We start from the raw sequence: 20459 nt of genomic DNA on the forward strand, positions 1-20459 counted from the left end.
TTCCTGATCCAGGGACTGAACCCAGGCCTTCCAAGATGCAGGCAGGTTTTTTACCATCTGAGCCACTAGGGAAGTCCTGGTGGCAGTTTAATCACTAAGTTGTGTCCAACTCTTGCAACCCTATGAACTGTAGCCCACCAGGCTCCTCTGTCCATGGGGTTCTCCAGGCAAGAATACTGGAATGGGTCACCATTTCCTCCTCCAGGGGATCTTCTGGACTCAGCAATGGAACCCAGGCCTCCTGCAATGCAGGCAGATTCTTTAGCAACTGAGCTATAAGGGAAGCCCCTGGGAAGCCCTGGTTCCTGCTAATATTTGGTCTTTGATGCCAGTCCCCAACACAGAGTTCCTGAAAACCTTGGGATTTCCTGGATGATAGGAGCATCATTTATTCTAAGGAGGTGATGCCTGATGCATCCTGGATGGTGGCTGGTCTTCAAATACTAAGGCATGATTAGAATCTTGGAATTTCAGCCCTATCCCCCTCCTCTGAAGAGAAGAGAGGGGCTGGAAAACTAATTAATAATCAATTATGCCTACATGGGGAAACCTCCATAAAAATCCCTAACAAACAGGGTTCAGAGAGCTTCCAGGCTGGTGAACACAGCTATGTCCTAGGAGCATTGTTCAGTTGCTAAATTGTATTCAACTCTGTGACCCCACAAAATGTAGCATGCCAGACTCCCATTTCCTTCACTGTCTCATGGAATTTTCTCAGATTCATGTCCTTTGATTTGGTGATGCTATCTAACCATCACAAGAGAAGACTCTGCACATGGACATCACGATGTGGTCAACATCAAAATCAGACTGCTTATATTCTTTGCAGCCAAAGATGGAGAAGTTCTATACACAGTCAGCAAAAACAAGACCAGGAGCTGACTGTGGCTCAGGTCATGAACTCCTTATTGCCAAATTCACACTTAAATTGAAGAAAGTAGGAAAAACCACTAGACCATTCAGGTATGACCTAAATCAAATCTGTTATGATTACACAGTGGAAATAAGAAATAGATTTAAGGGACTAGGTAGATCTGATAGATAGAGTGCCTGATGAACTATGGATGGAAGTTTGTGACATTGTACAGCAGACAGGGCTCAAGACTATTCCCAAGAAAAAGAAATGCAAAAGAGCAAAATGGCTGTCTGAGGAGGCCTTACAAACAGCTGTGAACAGAAGAGAAGCAAAAAGCAAAGAAGAAAAGGAAAGATACATCCATGTGAATACAGAGTTCCAAAGAACAGCAAGGAGAGATAAGAAAGCCTTCCTCAGCAATCAGTGCAAAGAAATAGAGGAAAACAATAGAATGGGAAGACTAGAGATTCCTTCAAGAAAATTAGAGATACCAAGGGGACATTTCATGCAAAGATGGGCTCAATAAAGGGCAGAAATGGTATGGACCTAACAGAAGCAGATGTTAAGAAGAGGTGGCAAGAATACACAGAAGAACTATACAAAAAAGATCTTCATGACCCAGATAATCATGATGGTATGATCACTCACTTAGAGTCAGACATCCTGGAATGTGAAGTCAAGTGGGCCTTAGGACATCAATATGAACAAAGCTAGTGGAGGTGATGGAATTTCAGTTGAGCTATTTCAGATCCTAAAAGATGATGCTGTGAAAGTGCTACACTCAAATTTGGAAAACTCAGTGGTGGCCACAGGACTAGAAAAGGTCAGTTTTCATTCCAATCTTTAAGAAAGGAAATGCCAAAGAATGCTCTAACTACTGCACAAATGAACACATCTCACATGCCAGCAAAGTAATGCTCAAAATTCTCCAGGCCAGGCTTCAGCAATACCTGAGCCGTGAACTTCCAGATGTTCAACCTGGATTTAGAAAAGGTAGAGGAACGAGAGATAAAATTGCCAACATCCACTGGATCATAGAAAAAGCAAGAGAGTTCCAGAAAAACATCTATTTCTGCTTTATTGACAATGCCAAAGCCTTAGACTGTGTGGATCACAATAAACTGTGGAAAATTCTGAAAGAAATGGGAATAGCAGAAGATGGCAGAGGAATAGGGCAGTAAGACCACTTTCTCCCCCACAAATTCATCAAAAGAACATTTGAACGCTGAGAAAAATCCACAAAACAACTTCTGAATGCTGGCAGAGGACATCAGGCACCCAGAAAAGCAGCCCATTGTCTTCAAAAGGAGGTAGGAAAAAATAGAAAAGATAAAAAGAGAGACAAAAGAGGTAGGGATGGAGCTCCATCCCAGGAGAGGAGTCTAAAAACAAGAGGTTTCCAAACACAGGAAACACTCTCACTGCCGAGTCTGTGGCGAGCCTTGGAACCACAGAGGGCAACATAACAGGGAGGAAAAATAAATAAATAATTAAAACCCACAGATTACATGCCCAACGGTAACTCCCTCAGTGGAGAAGCAGCACAGATGCCCACATCTGCCACTAGCAAGCGGGGGCTGGGCAGGGAGGCATGGGCTGCATTGCTTAGAGTAAGGACCAGGCCTGAATGCCCCAAGGGCAATCTGAGGTAACTAACTCGGGATAGCAAACCAGACTGTGGGATAGCTACCTCGCAAAAAGTCCTAACCTAAGATACCGCCAGGCCCGCTCACAGAACAAAGGACTGAGCAGAGCTAGCCACCTGCAGACCGGCCCATCTCCTTCCAGTGACAGGCAGGCAAGGGCAGCCAGAGCCGGAAGGGGACAATCATGGCCCCAGAGAGGCATTATCTACCAAACTGCAAGCAGGCTTCATTGCTAACCAAGACTTCTTGGGATTCTGGATGGTCAACATCTGCCTGAGAAGGTGCACAGGTTGTACACCCAGAAAACCGAGCAACAGGGACAGGGGAGGCGATAAGTCACAGCGACTGCTCGCACCAAACACCTGGTCACCTGAGCTGCTCGGACCTGGGAAGGGCACAAAACGCAGGCCCAACTGAGTCTGCGCCTCTGAGGACTACCCAAGTGCCTGAACCTGGGTGGCTTAGACCTGGGAAGTGCATACAACCCAGGGCAGGCCTCATACAGTTCCCAGCAGAGTAACCTAGAGCCTAAGCAGTGTAGACAGGGAAAGCACACACGCCCTGAGCAGGGGCAAAGCCAGTGAGGCCAAGACACTGCAAGCACATGCCAGTGTTATTTGTTTGCAGCATCCCTCCCTCCCCACAGCACGACTGAACAAGTGAGCCTAAAAAGGTGTCCACCACCGCCCCCTTGCATCAGGGCAGAAATTAGACACTGAAGAGACCAGCAAACAGAAGAAGCTAAAACAGAGGAGGTTTGGAACCTCCTTGAAAGTGACAGATGCAATAGATTAAAACCCTGTAGTTAGTACCAACTACATAAGAAGGGGCCTATAGATCTTGAGAAATATAAGCCAGATCAAGGAACTATCTGAAAATGAACTGACCCCACACTGCCCACAGCAACACCAGAGAAAGTCCTAGAGATATTTTTACTATTTATACTATCATTCTTTAATTTTTTATTTTTAAGTCCTCTATTACGCCTTTAATTTTCATTTTTATAACCTACTATTACTTTGCAAAAAAAAAAGAGACCCTAATTTTTAAAGCAAACTTCATATATATATATTTTATAATTTTTGTGACTTTTTTTTTCTTTAATATTGAATTTTTGAAAATCTAACCTCTACTCTAGATTTTTAATCTTTTCTTTTGGGTATTTGTTATCAATTTTGTACCTTTAAGAACCCAATCTTCAGCACCCATTTTTACTTGGGAGTGAGATTACTGGCTTGACTGCTCTCTCCCACTCTGGATTCTCCTTTTTCTCCACCAGGTCGCCTCTATCTCCTCCCTCCCCCTTCTCTTCTCTACCCAACTCTGTGAATCTCTTTGTGTGTTCCAGACAGTGGAGAACACTTAGGGAACTGATTACTGGCCAGATCTGTCTCGCCCCTTTTGATTCCCCCCTTCTCCTCCTGGCCACCTCTGTCTCCTTCCCCCCTCTTCTCTTCACTGTATAACTCCATGAACATCTCTGAGCGGTCCAGACTGTGGAGGGCACATAAGGAAGTGGTTACTGGCTAGCTTGCTCTCTCCTCTTTTGATTACACCTCATCTCATCCTGGTCACCTCTATCTCCTTCCTCCTCTTTCTCATCTCCATGTAACTCTGTGAACCTCTCTGGGTGTCCCTCACTGTGGAGAAACTTTTCATCTTTAACCTAGATGTTTTATCAATGGTGCTGTATAGATGGAGAAGTCTTGAGGCTACTGTAAAAATAAGACTGAAAACCAGAAGCAAGAGGCTTAAGTCCAAATCCTGAGAACACCAGAGAACTCCTGACTCCAGGAAACACTAATCAACAGGAGCTCATCAAATGCCTCCATACCTACACTGAAACCAAGCACCACCCAAGTGCCAACAAGTTCCAGAGCAAGACATACCATGCAAATTCTCCAGCAACACAGGAACATAGCCCTGAGCATCAATATACAGGCTGCCCAAAGTCACTCCAAACCCACTGATATCTCATAACTCATTACTGGACACTTTATTGCACTCCAGAGAGAAGAAATCCAGCTCCACCCACCAGAACATCGACACAAGCTTCCCTAAACAGGAAACCTTGACAAGCCACTTGTACAACCCCACCCACAGCGAGGAAATTCCACAATAAAGAGAACTCCACAAACTGCTAGAACACAGAAAGGCCACCCCAAACACAGCAATAAAGAAACAAACAAAATGAAGAGACACAGGAATACCCAGTAGGTAAAGGAATAGGATAAATGCACACCAAACCGAACCAAAGAGGAAGAGAAAGGGAATCTACCTGATAAAGAATTTCGAATAATGATAGTGAGTTCAGTTCAGTTCAGTCGCTCAGTCGTGAATGACTCTTTGTGACCCCATGAATCGCAGTACACCAGGCCTCCCTGTACATCACCAACTCCCAGAGTTCACTCAGACTCACGTCTATCAAATCAGTGATGCTATCCAGCCATCTCATCCTCTGTCGTCCCCTTCTTCTCCTGCCCTCAATCCCTCCCAGCATCAAAGTCTTTTCCAATGAGTCAACTCTTCGCATGAGGTGGCCAAAGTACTGGAGTTTCAGCTTTAGCATCATTCCTTCCAAAGAAATTCCAGGGTTGATCTCCTTCAAAATGGACTGGTTGGATCTCCTTGCAGTCCAAGGGACTCTCAAGAGTCTTCTCCAACACCACAGTTCAAAAGCATCAATTCTTCAGTGCTCAGCCTTCTTCACAGTCCAACTCTCACATCCATACATGACCACAGGAAAAACCATAGCCTTGACTAGACAGACCTTAGTCAGCAAAGTAATGTCTCTGCTTTTGAATATACTGTCTTGGTTAGTAATAACTTTTCTTCCAAGGAGTAAGCGTCTTTTAATTTCATGGCTGCAATCACCATCTGCAGTGATTTTGGAGCCCAAAAAAGTAAAGTCTGACACTGTTTCCCCATCTATTTCCCATGAAGTGATGGGACCGGATGCCATGATCTTCGTTTTCTGAATGTTGAGCTTTAAGCCAACTTTTTCACTCTCCTCTCTCACTTTCATCAAGAGGCTTTTAAGTTCCTCTTCACTCTCTGCCATAAGGATGGTGTTATCTCCATATCTGAGGTTATTGAGAATTCTCCCGGCAATCTTGATTCCAGCTTGTGTTTCTTCCAGTCCAGCGTTTCTCATGATGTACTCTGCATAGAAGTTAAATAAGCAGGGTGACAATATACAGCCTTGACGTATTCCTTTTCCTATTTGAAACCAGCCTGTTGTTCCATGTCCAGTTCTAACTGCTGCTTCCTGACCTGCATACAGATTTCTCAAGAGGCAGATCAGGTGGTCTGGGATTCCCATCTCTTTCAGAACTTTCCACAGTTTATTGAGATCCACAGAGTCAAAGGCTTTGGCATAGTCAATAAAGCAGAAATAGGTGTTTTTCTGGAACTCTCTTGCTTTTTCCATGATCCAGAGGATGTTGGCAATTTGATCTCTGATTCCTCTGCCTTTTCTAAAACCAGCTTGAACATCAGGGTGTTCACAGTTCACATATTGCTGAAGCCTGGCTTGGAGAATTTTGAGCAGTACTTTACTAGTGTGTGAGATGAGTGCAACTGTACGGTAGTTTGAGCATTCTTTCGCATTGCTTTTCTTTGGGATTGGAATGAAAACTGAGCTTTTCCAGTCCTGTGGCCACTGCTGAGTTTTCCAAATTTGCTGGCATATTGAGTGCAGCACTTTCACAGCATCATCTTTCAGGATTTGAAATAGCTCAACTGGAATTCCATCACCTCCAGTAGCTTTGTTCATAGTGATGTTTTCTAAGGCCCACTTGACTTCACATTCCAGGATGTCTGGCTCTAGATGAGTGATCACACCATCGTGATTATCCAGGTCATGAAGATCCTTTTTGTACAGTTCTTCTGTGTATTCTTGCCACCTTTTCTTAATATCTTCTGCTTCTGTTAGGTCCATACCATTTCTGTCCTTTATCAGGCCCAGCTTTGCATGAAATGTCCCCTTGGTATCTCTAATTTTCTTGAAGAGATCTCTAGTCTTTCCCATTCTGTTCTTTTCCTCTATTTCTTTGCATTGATCGCTGAAGAAGGCTTTCTTATCTCTTCTTGCTATTCTTTGGAACTCTGCCTTCAGATACTTATATCTTTCCTTTTCTCTTTTGCTTTTCACCTCTCTTCTTTTCACAGCTATTTGTAAGGCTTCCCCGGACAGCCACTTTGATGTTTTGCATTTCTTTTCCATGGGGATGGTCTTGATCCCTGTCTCCTGTACAATGTCACGAACCTCATTCCATAGTTCATCAGGTACTCTATCTATCAGATCTAGGCCCTTAAATCTATTTCTCACTTCCACTGTATAATCATAAGGGATTTGGTTTAGGTCACACCTGAATGGTCTAGCGGTTTTCCCTGCTTTCTTCAATTTCAGTCTGAATTTGGCAATAAGGAGTTCATGATCTGAGCCACAGTCAGCTCCTGGTCTTGTTTTTGTTGACTATAGAGAGCTTCTCCATCTTTGGCTGCAAAGAATATAATCAATCTGACTTCGGTGTTGACCATCTGGTGATGTCCATGTGTAGAGTCTTCTCTTGTGTTGTTGGAAGAGGGTGTTTGCTATGACCAGAGCATTTTCTTGGCAAAACTCTATTAGTCTTTGCCCTGCTTCATTCTGCATTCCAAGGTCAAATTTGCCTGTTACTTCAGGTGTTTCTTGACTTCCTACTTTTGCATTCACAAAGTCCCCTATAATGAAAAGGACATCTTTTTTGGATGTTAGTTCTAAAAGGTCTTGTAGGTCTTCATAGAACCATTCAACTTCAGCTTCTTCAACGTTACTGGCTGGGGCATAGACTTGGATTACTGTGGTATTGAATGGTTTTCCTTGGAAACACACAGAGATCATTCTATCGTTTTTGAGATTGCATCCAAGTACTGCATTTCAGACTCTTTTGTTGACCATGATGGCTACTCCATTTCTTCTGAGGGATTCCTCCCTGCAGTAGCAGATATAATGGTCATCTGAGTTAAATTCACCCATTCCAGTCCATTTTAGTTCGCTGATTCCTAGAATGTCAATGTTCACTCTTGCCATCTCCTGTTTGACCACTTCCAATTTGCCTTGATTCATGGACCTGACATTCCAGGTTCCTATGCAATATTGCTCTTTACAGCATCAGACCTTGCTTCTATCACCAGTTAAATCCACAGCTGGGTATTGTTTTTGCTTTGGCTCCATCCCTTCATTCTTTCTGGAGTTTTTTCTCCACTGACCTCCAGTAGCATAATGGGCACCTACTGACCTGGGGAGTACCTCTTTCAGTATCTTACCATTTTGCCTTTTCATACTGTTCATGGAAGGCCTAGAGGAGCCATCCCACATTGAAGGTCAGGAAGGGCAGCAGGAGGAGATACCCCTCATCCAAGGTAAGGAGCAGTGGCTGTGCTTTGCTGGAACAGCCATGAAGAGATACCTCATGCCCAAGGTAAGAGAAACCCAAGTAAGATGGTAGGTGTTGCAAGAGGGCATCAGAGGGCAGACACACTGAAACCATACTCACAGAAAACTAGTCATTCTAATCACACTAGGACCACAGCCTTGTCTAACTCAATGAAACTAAGCCATGCCCGCAGGGCAACCCAAGATGGGTGGGTCATGGTGGAGAGGTCTGACAGAATGCGGTCCACTGGAGAAGGGAATGGCAAACCACTTCAGTATTCTTGCCTTAAGAATGATAGTGAAAATGATCCAAAATCTTGAAAACAAAGTGGAACCACAGATAAATAGCCTGGAGTCAAGGATTGAGAAGATGCAAGAAAGGTTTAACAAAGACCTAGAAGAAATAAAAAAGAGTCAATATATAATGAATAATGCAATAAATGATATCAAAAACACTCTGGAGGGAACAAATAGAATAAGGGAGGCAGAAGATAGGATTAGTGAGGTAGAAGATAGAATGGTAGAAATAAATGAATCAGAGAGGAAAAAAGAAAAACTAATTAAAAGAAATGAGGACAATCTCAGAGACCTCTGGGACAATGTTAAATGCCCCAACATTTGAATCATAGGATTCCCAGAAGAAGACAGAAAGAAAGACCAGGAGAAAATACTTGAGGAGATAATAGTTGAAAACGTCCCTAAAATGGGGAAGGAAATAATCACCCAAGCCCAAGAAACCCAGAGAGTCCCAAACAGGATCAACCCAAGGTGAAACACCCCAAGACACATATTAATCAAATTAACAAAGATCAAACACAAAGAACAAATATTAAAAGCAGCAAGGAAAAAAACAACAAATAACACACAAGGGAATTCCCATAAGGATTAACAGCTGATCTTTCAACAGAAACTCTTCAGGCCAGGAGGGAATGGCAGGACATACTTAAAGTGATGAAAGAAAATAACCTACAGCCAAGATTACTGTACCCAACAAGGATCTCATTCAAATATGAAGGAGAAACCAAAAGCTTTACAGACAAGCAAAAGCTGAGAGAATTTAGCACCACCAAACCAGCTCTCCAACAAATGCTAAAGGATCTTCTCTAGACAGGAAACACAGAAAGGGTGTATAAACTCGAACCCAAAACAACAAAGTAAATGGCAATGGGATCATACTTATCAATAATTGTCTTAAATGTAAATGGGTTGAATGCCCCAACCAAAAGACAAAGACTGGCTGAATGGATACAAAAACAAGACCCCTATATATGTTGTCTACAAGAGGCCCACCTCAAAACAAGGGACACATACAGACTGAAAGTGAAGGGCTGGAAAAAGATATTCCATGCAAATAGAGACCAAAAGAAAGCAAGAGTAGCAATAATCATATCAGATAAAATAGACTTTAAAACAAAGGCTGTGAAAAGAGACAAAGAAGGACACTACATAATGATCAAAGGATCAATCCAAGAAGAAGAAATAACAATTATAAAAATATATGCACCCAACATAGGAGCACCACAATATGTAAGACAAATGCTAACAAGCATGAAAGGGGAAATTACAATAACACAATAATAGTGGGAGACTTTAACACCCCACTCACACCTATGGATAGATAAACTAAACAGAAAATTAACAAGGAAACACAAACTTTAAATGATACAATAGACCAGTTAGACCTAATTGAGATCTATAGAACATTTCACCCCAAAACAATGAATTTCACCTTTTTCTCAAGCACACACGGAACCTTGTCCAGAATAGATTTCATCCTGGGCCATATATCTAGCTTTGGTAAATTCAAAGAAATTGAAATCATTCCAAGCATCTTTTCTGACCACAATGCAGTAACATTAGATCTCAATTACAGGAGAAAAACTATTTTAAAATTCCAACATATGGATGCTAAACAACATGCTGCTGAATAACCAACAAATCACAGAAGAAATCAAAAAAGAAATCAAAATATGCATAGAAAGGAATGAAAATGAAAACACAACAACCCAAAACCTGTGGGACACGGTAAAAGCAGTGCTAAGGGGAAGGTTCATAGCAATACAGGCATACCTCAAGAAACAAGAAAAAAGTCAAATAAATAACCTAACTCTACACCTAAAGCAACTAGAAAAGGAAGAAATGAAGAACCCCAGGGTTAGTAGAAGGAAAGAAATCTTAAAAATTAGGGCAGAAATAAATGCAAAAGAAACAAAAGAGACCATAGCAAAAATCAACAAAGCCAAAAGCTGGTTCTTTGAGAGGATAAATAAAATTGACAAACCATTAGCCAGACTCATCAAGAAACAAAAGGAGAAAACTCAAATCAATAAAATTAGAAATGAAAATGGAGAGATCACAACAGACAACACAGAAATACAAAGGATCATAAGAGACTACTATCAGCAATTATATGCCAGTAAAATGGAAAACTTGGAAGAAATGGACAAATTCTCATAAAAGTACAACTTTCCAAACCTGAACCAGGAAGAAATAGAAAATCTTAACAGACCCATCACAAGCACAGAAATTTAAACTGTAATCCAAAGTCTTCCAGCAAACAAAAGCCCAGGTCCAGATGGCTTCACACCTGAATTCTACCAAAAATTTAGAGAAGAGCTAACATCTATCCTACTCAAACTCTTCCAGAAAATTGCAGAGGAAGGTAAACTTCCAAACTCATTCTATGAGGTCACCATCACCCTAATACCAAAACCTGACAAAGATGCCACAAAACAAGAATACAGGCCAATATCACTGATGAACATAGATGCAAAAATCCTCAACAAAATTCTAGCAATCAGAATCCAACAACACATTTAAAAGATCATACACCATGACCAAGTGGGCTTTATCCCAGGGTTGCAAGGATTCTTCAATATCTGCAAATCAATCAATGTAATACACCACGTTAACAAATTGAAAAATAAAAGCCATATGATTATCTCAATAGATGCAAAGAGAGCCTTTGACAAAATTCAGCATCCATTTATGATTTAAAAAAAAAAAACCTCTCCAGAAAGCAGGAATAGAAGGAACATACCTCAACATAATAAAAGCTATATATGACAAACCCACAGCAAACATTATCTGTGGCTTAGAGGTTAAAGCATCTGCCTGCAATGTGGGAGACCTGGGTTCAATCCCTGGGTCAGGAAGATCCCCTGGAGAAGAAAATGGGGACCCACTCCTGTATTCTTGCCTGGAGAATCCCATGGACAGAGGAGCCTGGCGGGCTACAGTCTATGGGGTCGCAAAGAGTCGGACATGACTGACCGACTTCACTTTCACTTTAAAGTCAGGAACAAGACAAGGGTGTCCACTTTCACCATTACTATTCAACATAGTTTGGAACTTTTGGCCACAGCAATCAGAGCAGAAAAAGAAATAGAAGGATTCCAAATTGGGAAAGAAGAAGTAAAACTCTCACTGTTTGCAGATGACATGATCCTCTACATAGAAAACCCTAAAGACTGCACCAGAAAATTACTAGAGCTGATCAATGAATATAGTAAAGTTGCAGGATATAAAAGCAACACACAGAAATCCCTTGCATTCCTATACACTAATAATGAGAAAATAGAGAAATTAAGGAAACAATTCCATTCACCATTACAACGAAAAGAATAAAATACTTAGGAATGTATCTACCTAAAGGAACAAAAGACCTATATATAGAAAACTATAAAACACTGGTGAAAGAAATCAAAGAGGACACTAATAGATGGAGAAATATACCCTGTTCATGGATTGGAAGAATCAATATAGTGAAAATGAGTATACGACCCAAAGCAATCTATAGATTCGATGCAATCCCTATCAAGCTACCAATGGTATTTTTCACAGAGCTAGAACAAATAATTTCACAATTTGTATGGAAACAGAAAAAACCTCGAATAGCCAAAGCAATCTTGAGAAAGAAGAATGGAACTGGAGGAATCAACCTGCCTGACTTCAGGCTATACTACAAAGTCACAGTCATCAAGACAGTATGGTACTGGCACACAAACAGAAATATAGATCAACAGAACAAAATAGAAAGCCCAGAGATAAACCCACATACCTATGGACACCTTATCTTTGACAAAGGAGGCAAGAATATACAATGGAGAAAAGACAATCTCTTTAACAAATGATGCTGGGAAAACTGGTCAACCACTTGTAAAACAATGAAACTAGAACACTTTCTAACACCCTACACAAAAATAAACTCAAAATGGATTAAAGATCTAAACGTAAGACCAGAAACTATAAAACTCCTAGAGGAAAACATAGGCAAAACACTCTCCGACATAAATCACAGCAGGATCCTCTATGACCCACCTCCCAGAATACTGGAAATAAAAGCAAAAATAAACAAATGGGACCTAATTAAAATTAAAAGCTTCTGAACAACAAAGGAAACTATAAGCAAGGTGAAAAGACAGTCTTCAAATGGGAGAAAATAATAGCAAATGAAGCAATTGACAAAGAATTAATCTCAGAAATATACGAGCAACTCCCACAGCTCAATTCCAGGAAAATAAACGACCCAATCAAAAAATGGGCCAAAGAAGTAAACAGACATTTCTCCAAAGAAGACATGAAGATGGCTTACAAACACATGAAAAGTTGCTCAACATCACTCATTATCAGAGAAATGCAAATCAAACCACAATGAAGTACCATTTCACACCAGTCAGAATGGCTGTGACCCCAAAGTCTACAAACAATAAATGCTGGAGAGGGTGTGGAGAAAAGGGAACCCTCTTACACTGTTGGTGGGAATGCTAACTAGTACAGCCACTATGGAGAACAGTGTGGAGATTCCTTAAAAAACTGGAAATAGAACTGCCATATGACCCAGCACTCCCAATGCTGGGCATACACACCAAGGAAACCAGAATTGAAAGAGACACATGTACCCCAATGTTCACTGCAGCACTGTTTATAATAGCCAGGACATGGAAGCAACCTAGATGTCCATCAGCAGATGAATGGATAAGAAAGCTGTGGTACATATACACAATGGAGTACTACTCAGCCATTAAAAAGAATACATTTGAATCAGTTCTAATGAGGTGGGTGAAACTGGAGCCTATTATACAGAATGAAGTAAGCCAGAAAGAAAAACACCAATACAGTATACTAACGCATATATATGGAATCTAGAAAGATGGTAATGATAACCCTGTATGAGAGACAGCAAAAGAGACACAGATGTATAGAACAGTCTTTTGGACTCTGTGGGAGAGGGCAAGGGTGGGATGATTTGGAAGAATGGCATTGAAACATGTATAATATCATATGTGAAATGAATTGCCAATCCAGGGTCAATGCATGATACAGGATGCTCGGGGCTGGTGCACTGGGATGACCCAGAAGGGTGGTATGGGGAGGGAGGTGGGAGGGGGGTTCAGGATGGGGAACACGTGTACACCCATGGCGGATTCATGTTGATGTATGGCAAAACCAATACAATATTGTAAAGTAATTTGCCTCCACTTAAAATAAATAAATTTATATTTTAAAAAAAGAAAGAAATGGGAATACCAGACCACCTGACCTGCCTCCTGAGAAATCTGTGTGTGGGTCAGGAAGCAATGGTTAGAACTGGACATGGAACAACAGACTGGTTCCAAATAGGAAAAGTAGTACATCAAGGCTATATATTGTCACCATACTTACTTAACTTATATGCAGGGTACATCATGAGAAATGCTGGGCTGGAAGAAGCACAAGCAGGAATCAAGATTGCTGGAAGAAATATCAATAACCTCAGATATGCAGATGACACCACCCTTATGGCAGAAAGTGAAGAACTAAAGAGCCTCTTGATGAAAATTAAAGAGGTGAGTGAAAAAGTTGACTTAAAGCTCAACATTCAGAAAACTAAGATCATGGCATCTGGTCCCATCACTTCATGGCAAATAGATGGGGAAACAGTGCAAACAGTTGCAGACTTTATTTGGGGAGGCTCCAAAATTGCTGCAGATGGTGACTTCAGCCATGAAATTAAAAGATGCTTACTCCTTGGTAGGAAAGTTATGACCAACCTAGACAGCATATTATAAAGCAGAGACATTACTTTGCCAACAAAAGCCTGTCTAGTCAAAGCTATGGTTTTTCTAGTAGTCATGTATGGATGTGAGAGTTGGACTATAAAGAAAGCTAAGAAAATAAAGTCTGTCACTGTTTCCATTGTTTCCCCTTCTATTTGCCATGAAGTGACAGGACCAGATGCTATGATCTTCATTTCTTGAATACTGAGTTTTAAGCCAGCTTTTTCACTCTCCTCTCTCACCTTCATCAAGTGGCTCTTTAGTTCCTCTTCACTTTCTGCCATTAGGGTGGTGTCATCTGCCTATCTCAGGTTATCACTATTTCTCCTGGCAATCTTGATTCCAGCTTGAGCTTCATCCAGCCCAGCATTTCACACGATGTACTTGGCATATAAGTTAAATGAGGAGTGTTTTGGGACTGAGGCTTAAACCTGTCAAGTCCACACTAACCCTAGTGAGGGTCAGAACTAAATGTTGACGTTCTGATGTTGGAGGACACCCAGCTGATGCTGCAGGATTTGTTGGTGTGTAAAAAAAATTCCACACATTTGGTGTCAGCAGTATTGTATTTAAGTGAGTATGTAAAGAGAAACAGAAGCTTTCCCTATGCAGTGATACACCAAAATATAATAATTAACCCATAAAAGAAAACATAAAATATAAAGTTCTAAGTGCTCTTCTGCTTACATTTTTTATTCCCAAATTTATTTGAAGCCTTCTACCATTTAAGAGATATTAGCCTTATTTCTTTCACCAAGAGAAAAAAACACTGGCAAAATGTTTTGTCAAGCCTGATTCCCTTTTCTAAAACATATGTGGGAAATTAAAATACACCCAAGAGAAGGTAAATAGTTTTTCCAACCAATGATGACAGTCAAAGCACAGGTTTCTAATTAAGTCCATATTAGTTTTTTGAACAGCAGAATAAACGGACTTCCAACCCATCCATTTTCTAATTGTTCTTCTCTGTTGATGTTATTAACCAGGGTTTGGAGTTTCAACATTTATTGAGCTGCTTCCTAAGGGATGTTTTCAAATTCTACTTCTACTCCATTAGAGTGCCAGAGTGATGTTTAATTTATGCTCCAGGGAAGAACAATTCTTTCTCCAAACCATTCGGGTAATAATTAGGTGCTTTGATTTCTCCTAAGTGAAGAGGAACTAAAAAGCCTCATGATGAAAGTGAAAGAGGAGAGTGAAAAAGTTGGCTTAAAGCTCAACATTCAGAAAACAAAGATCATGGCAACTGGTCCCATCACTTTATGGCAAATAGATGGGGAAACAGTGGAAACACTGTCAGACTTTATTTTTGGGGGCTCAAAAATCACTGCAGATGGTGATTGTAGCCATGAAATCAAAAGACGCTTACTCTTTGGAAGGAAAGTTATGACCAGCCTAGATAGCATATTCAAAAGCAGAGACGTTACTTTGCCGACAAAGATCCATCTAGTCAAGGCTATGGTTTTTCCAGTGGTCATGTATGGATGTGAGAGTTGGACTGTGAAGAGAGCTGCTGCTGCTGCTGCTGCTGCTGCTGCTGCTGCTGCTGCTGCTGCTGCTGCTGCTGCTGCGTTGCTTCAGTCCTGTCCGCCTCTGTGTGACCCCATAGATGGCAGCCAACCAGGCTCTGCCGTCCATGGGATTCTCCAGGCAAGAACACTGGAGTGGGTTGCCATTTCCTTCTCCAGTGCATGAAAGAGAAAAGTGAAAGTGAAGTTGCTCAGTCATGTCCGACTTCGCGACCCCAAGGACTGCAGCAGACCAGGCTCCGCCATCCATGGGATTTTCCAGGCAAGAGTACTGGAGTGGGGTGCCATATTGATGCTTTTGAACTGTGGTGTTGGAGAAGACTCTTGAGAGTCCCTTGGACTGCAAGGAGATCCAACCAGTCCATTCTGAACCAGTCCATCTCTCTGAAGGAGATCAACCCTGGAATTTCTTTGGAAGGAATGATGCTAAAGCTGAAACTCCAGTACTTTGGCCACTTCATGCGGAGAGTTGACTCATTGGAAAAGACTTTGATGCTGAGAAGGGGACGACAGATGGCTGGATAGCATCACTGACTCGATGGCCGTGAATCTGAGTGAACTCCGGGAGTTGGTGATGGACAGGGAGGCCTGGCGTGCTGCAATTCATGGGGTCGCAAAGAGTCAGACGCAACTGAGCGACTGAACTGAACTGAACTGATAACAACTTTCACACCTTGTATGATGAGACATTACACAACTAACCGAGGGCAGAGAAAAAGCCAAAAGCAGCCCAGCTATTTCAATATGTCTCACCTGCTTTGCAAGTTCACTTTGCAATGGTCTTCAGTTACAGGGCCGTGGCCCTTTAAAATGGTTATTCCTGAGTGTTACAGCGGCCTATGGTCAAACTAGTCTCCCAGAAATTCTCAAGAAATTGTGTTTGGGTTGAAAGGAAGTAAAACTATGTTTGGGTTGACATTTTTGTTACCTACTTTGTATGGCACTTTTTGTTAGCAGTTAGTCTCACAAAAATATTATTTATCTTTAAAAAAATGCTTATCAGCCTTAGGAACAAGGAAATTAACACATCCTCCATCTAATACCCTGCTAGCCTCACCATCAAACATCATTTTCATGGGCAAAGAACCTCCAGTGGGATAAGCAGCCATCACCAGAGGGGAAAAAAGCTCAAAAAGATTAGTACAAGTGAAGTCTATACATTTGCAACTTACTGATGTTCTTAGTCTCTTAACCACAGTGAATGTGACTATGGGTGTTCATAATATCTCCCTCAGGGGGCCTCTAGGTAAAATCTTTACCCTTGTGAATGGCCAGACACGCCACAGCCCACCATGGTTCGCAGGAAGACAAACCAGATGTACGATGGAGAGAATGAAGTCAGCAAGGAGAAGTAAGCTCCCCACAGGAACGAGATGAACAAAATCTGAAGCAACAAAAGGAGACGTTAATTGGATCTGCCCCCATGGAAGGGCAGGAAGACACTTAACTCCTGAAGGTGATTTTCAATCTCATCCAAATATTTGCTTCTCTGTGGAGCTAAACTTTAGAGAACTCACTAATCTCTTATAATCATCAGAAAATATAATCCATATCATTTTATTGTCTGAAAGCCCCAAGTTTCTAAGTTTAGACCATTCATCAAAACTCCTTCAAGATGTCCACCCTCATAGGTGGCAGGAAAGTGAACATGTAAATCAAGATGCAAAACTCACCCTCCCAGCAAACAGGGATGGCAGGACCACAACAAAACATGAGTATGAGAATATAAGGAGAAATTTTAAGGGATTTTCTTTTTTTGTAATTATAAAAATAATAAAAGTTTATAGCAGAAGATATGGAAAAAAGAAAAGATATGCTTCTCCAACCCAGAGAAAATACTATTAACACAGTTTTACCCTATTTTCACTGATTCTAAGGGAAAATATATCCTTAATAGTTGCAAAATATTCCAGTGAAAAGATATACCACAACACACATAATATAATGAAATGCATAAACCTTTCCCCTATATTGACTGTTGGGATGGTTTTATATTTTCTATTAAAATCAGCTGAGACACTGTGCATAAATCTTTGGGATCCTCTGATGGTCTAAATAGAATAGATTTCTGGAAGGCAAACTGTCAGATAGGGAGAATGGGTATTCTCAAGATTCTTGGTTTATGCTGCCAAATTGAGGGTCAGAAAAATTATATCAATTGTCCATGAGGGTGTCTGGACACTTACAGTGTTCTTCAAGAAAAAGAAAAATTCCTTATGGATCTGACGTTTGCTATGGCTTTGACAATGAAAAAAATTGTCTTGCTATGTAATTTTGCTTCTGATAACTCCTGTGATTGAATGCTTTTCAAGGTTTCTTGACAATTTGTATGTCTCCTTTTGTAAAATGACTTTTTGCGCTCTCTACTTTTTTTTTTTTTGCAAAACTTGTGTTTTCATATTCACTTGTCAAAATCTATGATATTTTGTGCACTTTGAAACACACATCCAAACCTATGACTGCCCTCCTTTGTATTTACACCTAGAGAGGTCTTCCCTACCAAAAATCAGACAAGATAGATAGATCTGGGTTTATTATCAGAAAACACAGTTCTGTGTCTTGATGTTGAATTTCAGTATGTGTGACATCAAGCAAGTGGGTTAGTTTCAAAGCTATACCCAAGTTAACTAATGTGAAACTGCTTTATACATGTTTATACATGCAGTCCCTACATTTTAACTGCTGTGTTCTAACTACGCACATCCATCAGTGGCACACCTGGGCTACAGGGATCAGCTATGGGAACAAAAATCTTGGGGAAAGATGACAAAGCAAAAAGACAAGCTGTCGGAGGACATTTCCATACTCTCTCACTTGGGTAGTTATAGAAAAACGTCCATGAAAGAAAAGCAGTGGTAGGCCTTCCCTGGAGGTCAGGTGGCTAAAACTCCAACCTCCCAATGCAGGGGGTCCTGGTTTCATTCTGGGTCAGGGAACTAGATCCCATACAATGTAACCAAGAGTTCACACACTGCAACTAAAGATCCTACATACCACAACAAAGATCAAAGATCCTGTGTGCCCCAACTAATACCTGCTGCAGCCAAATAAATAAATACCAAAAAAAGAAAAACAGTGGTCACGTCACCACAAAAGAATACACAAAAGAAAATTCCCGATAACCCTTAAAGCCAGCCTACCTTCCAGCGGCCATATCTGTCAGCCAAGAGGCCAAAGAGGATGCTGAATACCATGTAGCCGAAAAACACCATCTGGAGGAAGGGTGAGAAGAAGTTATCCTCTAAGCAGCATTTTCGCAATGTGTTAATTTACCCCATTAAGCATTTATCCATCTAAACAAAGAAGACTGGAAATGTGGGTGGGGTTGGAAGTTGAAAAACAGGCTTTCACAAAACTCTCCCCTGACTCCTTTTTAAGATGTCAGAGGCTGATGATTGCCACACCTGAAATCGTTGACACCAGGTAGAAGCAGGGGTCCTAGAAAAAAAAAGCATTTCTTCCACAGGGAACTAATAAAAAAAAATTCATATTTATACTTGAAAAACAAAAGCCATCCTTTTCTTCTGTGCACTGTTCTCTCTAGGACATGACTGAGGAGGGAAAAGCCAATGTTTTCAATGCCACGCCTGGGACAAATGCCATACCATGACAAAATCTAATCCTCAGCAACATGGCAGAAATGAACACAATGTGTCACAGTCTGCATAAACCCAAATTCATTAACTATGAAGGGCTCTTGCTCTGGAGTAATTTTCTGATAATTGGTATTCACATGGCCTTTTTTTTTTTTTTTTTTTTGAAAGATGATCATTGATAGCAAGATTTTCTCCCTCTTGGTGGGGTGTTAAAATTTTCCCTCCACCCTTCTATACTCTATGGCTGGTCTAATAATTAAATTGATTTAAGATAAATTGACACACTGAGGGGCTTCCCAGGTGGCGCTAGTGGTAAAGAACCTACTTGCCAATGCAGGAGATGTAAGAGACACAGGTTTGGTCCCTGAGTCGGAAACATCCCCTGGAGGAAGGCATGGCAACCCATTCCAAGATTCTTTTTTTTCTTTTTTCCACTCCAGTATTCTTGCCTGGAGAATCCTATGGACAGAGGAGGCTGGTGGGCTATAGTCCATGTGGTGGCAAAGAGTCAGACCCAAATGAAGCGACTTAGCATGCAAGACAGCTTGAGAGGAGAAAAGCAAGTTTAATTTTATATGTACAAGAATCCCATAAAAATATAAGACCCAAGGGCACATTGGACAGTTGAGGTTTGTATGGCACTTTGAGCTGAGGAACAGGAGGGCGCCTGGGACTTCAAAGGGGACGAGGGTCATTCACAGGACAATGAGAAGAACAGATGTCTGGTAATTAGATGTCTGTGCTGCCACATGGATAGGTCATTCAGATGAAAGTTATCTCTGGCAATAACTCTCTCCCTCTGAGCCAGGCTCCGTATCTAAATTCTTTTATGTAGTTAAGGGAAATGTAAAAGTTTCTCTTGAGTCTGCTTGGTCTCAAGTGCCTTCAGTTCAAAATAACCCACATGCCAAAGCAGTACTCTTTGGGGTCACACATCCTGCTCCCTTTTGGTTGTTGTTATTCAGTTGCAATATCGTGTCCACTGTTTTGCAACTTTATGGGCTGTAGCCTGCCAGGCTCCTCTGTCCTAAGGTTTTCCCAGACAAAAACACTCAGGTAGGTAGACATTCCCTTCTCCAGATAATCTTCCCAACCCAGGGATCAAACCCATGTCTCCTTCATGGGCAGGCAGATTCTATACCATCCGAGCCACTAGGGAAGCCCCCTTCTCCCTTTTACTCTTCTTCTAATGGCTTTCCTTGTCAAATATATATCTCTTTTAGTGTCAACTCTAGGTCAGCCACTTGATTTTTTTTTTTTTAACTCGTATCAGTTTGTGAATCCCCAAATTTGGCTAAGGCTCACTTTCTCTGATTTGTGTCTCTTCTGGGCTCTTGCTAGGGTGTGGAAAATGAGCAGTTCAAGGTTATCTCCC

General features: G+C 41.2%; 1 protein-coding gene across 1 annotated transcript in view; it reads right to left on the reverse strand.

Annotated features, from left to right (window-relative positions):
- SVOPL (SVOP like) overlaps window positions 1-20459 on the reverse strand; it is a 103947-nt gene that overhangs the window by 71945 nt on the left and 11543 nt on the right. The window contains exons 5-6 of the mRNA XM_069588488.1: window positions 18629-18700; window positions 16748-16872 (exon numbers count right to left, since the gene is read on the reverse strand). Of these exons, the coding sequence (XP_069444589.1) occupies window positions 16748-16872; window positions 18629-18700 (197 nt within the window). The remainder of the gene's footprint in view (window positions 1-16747; window positions 16873-18628; window positions 18701-20459) is intronic.

The sequence above is a fragment of the Ovis canadensis genome, chromosome 4, assembly GCF_042477335.2.
Source record: "Ovis canadensis isolate MfBH-ARS-UI-01 breed Bighorn chromosome 4, ARS-UI_OviCan_v2, whole genome shotgun sequence".
Classification (NCBI taxonomy): Eukaryota; Metazoa; Chordata; class Mammalia; order Artiodactyla; family Bovidae; genus Ovis; species Ovis canadensis.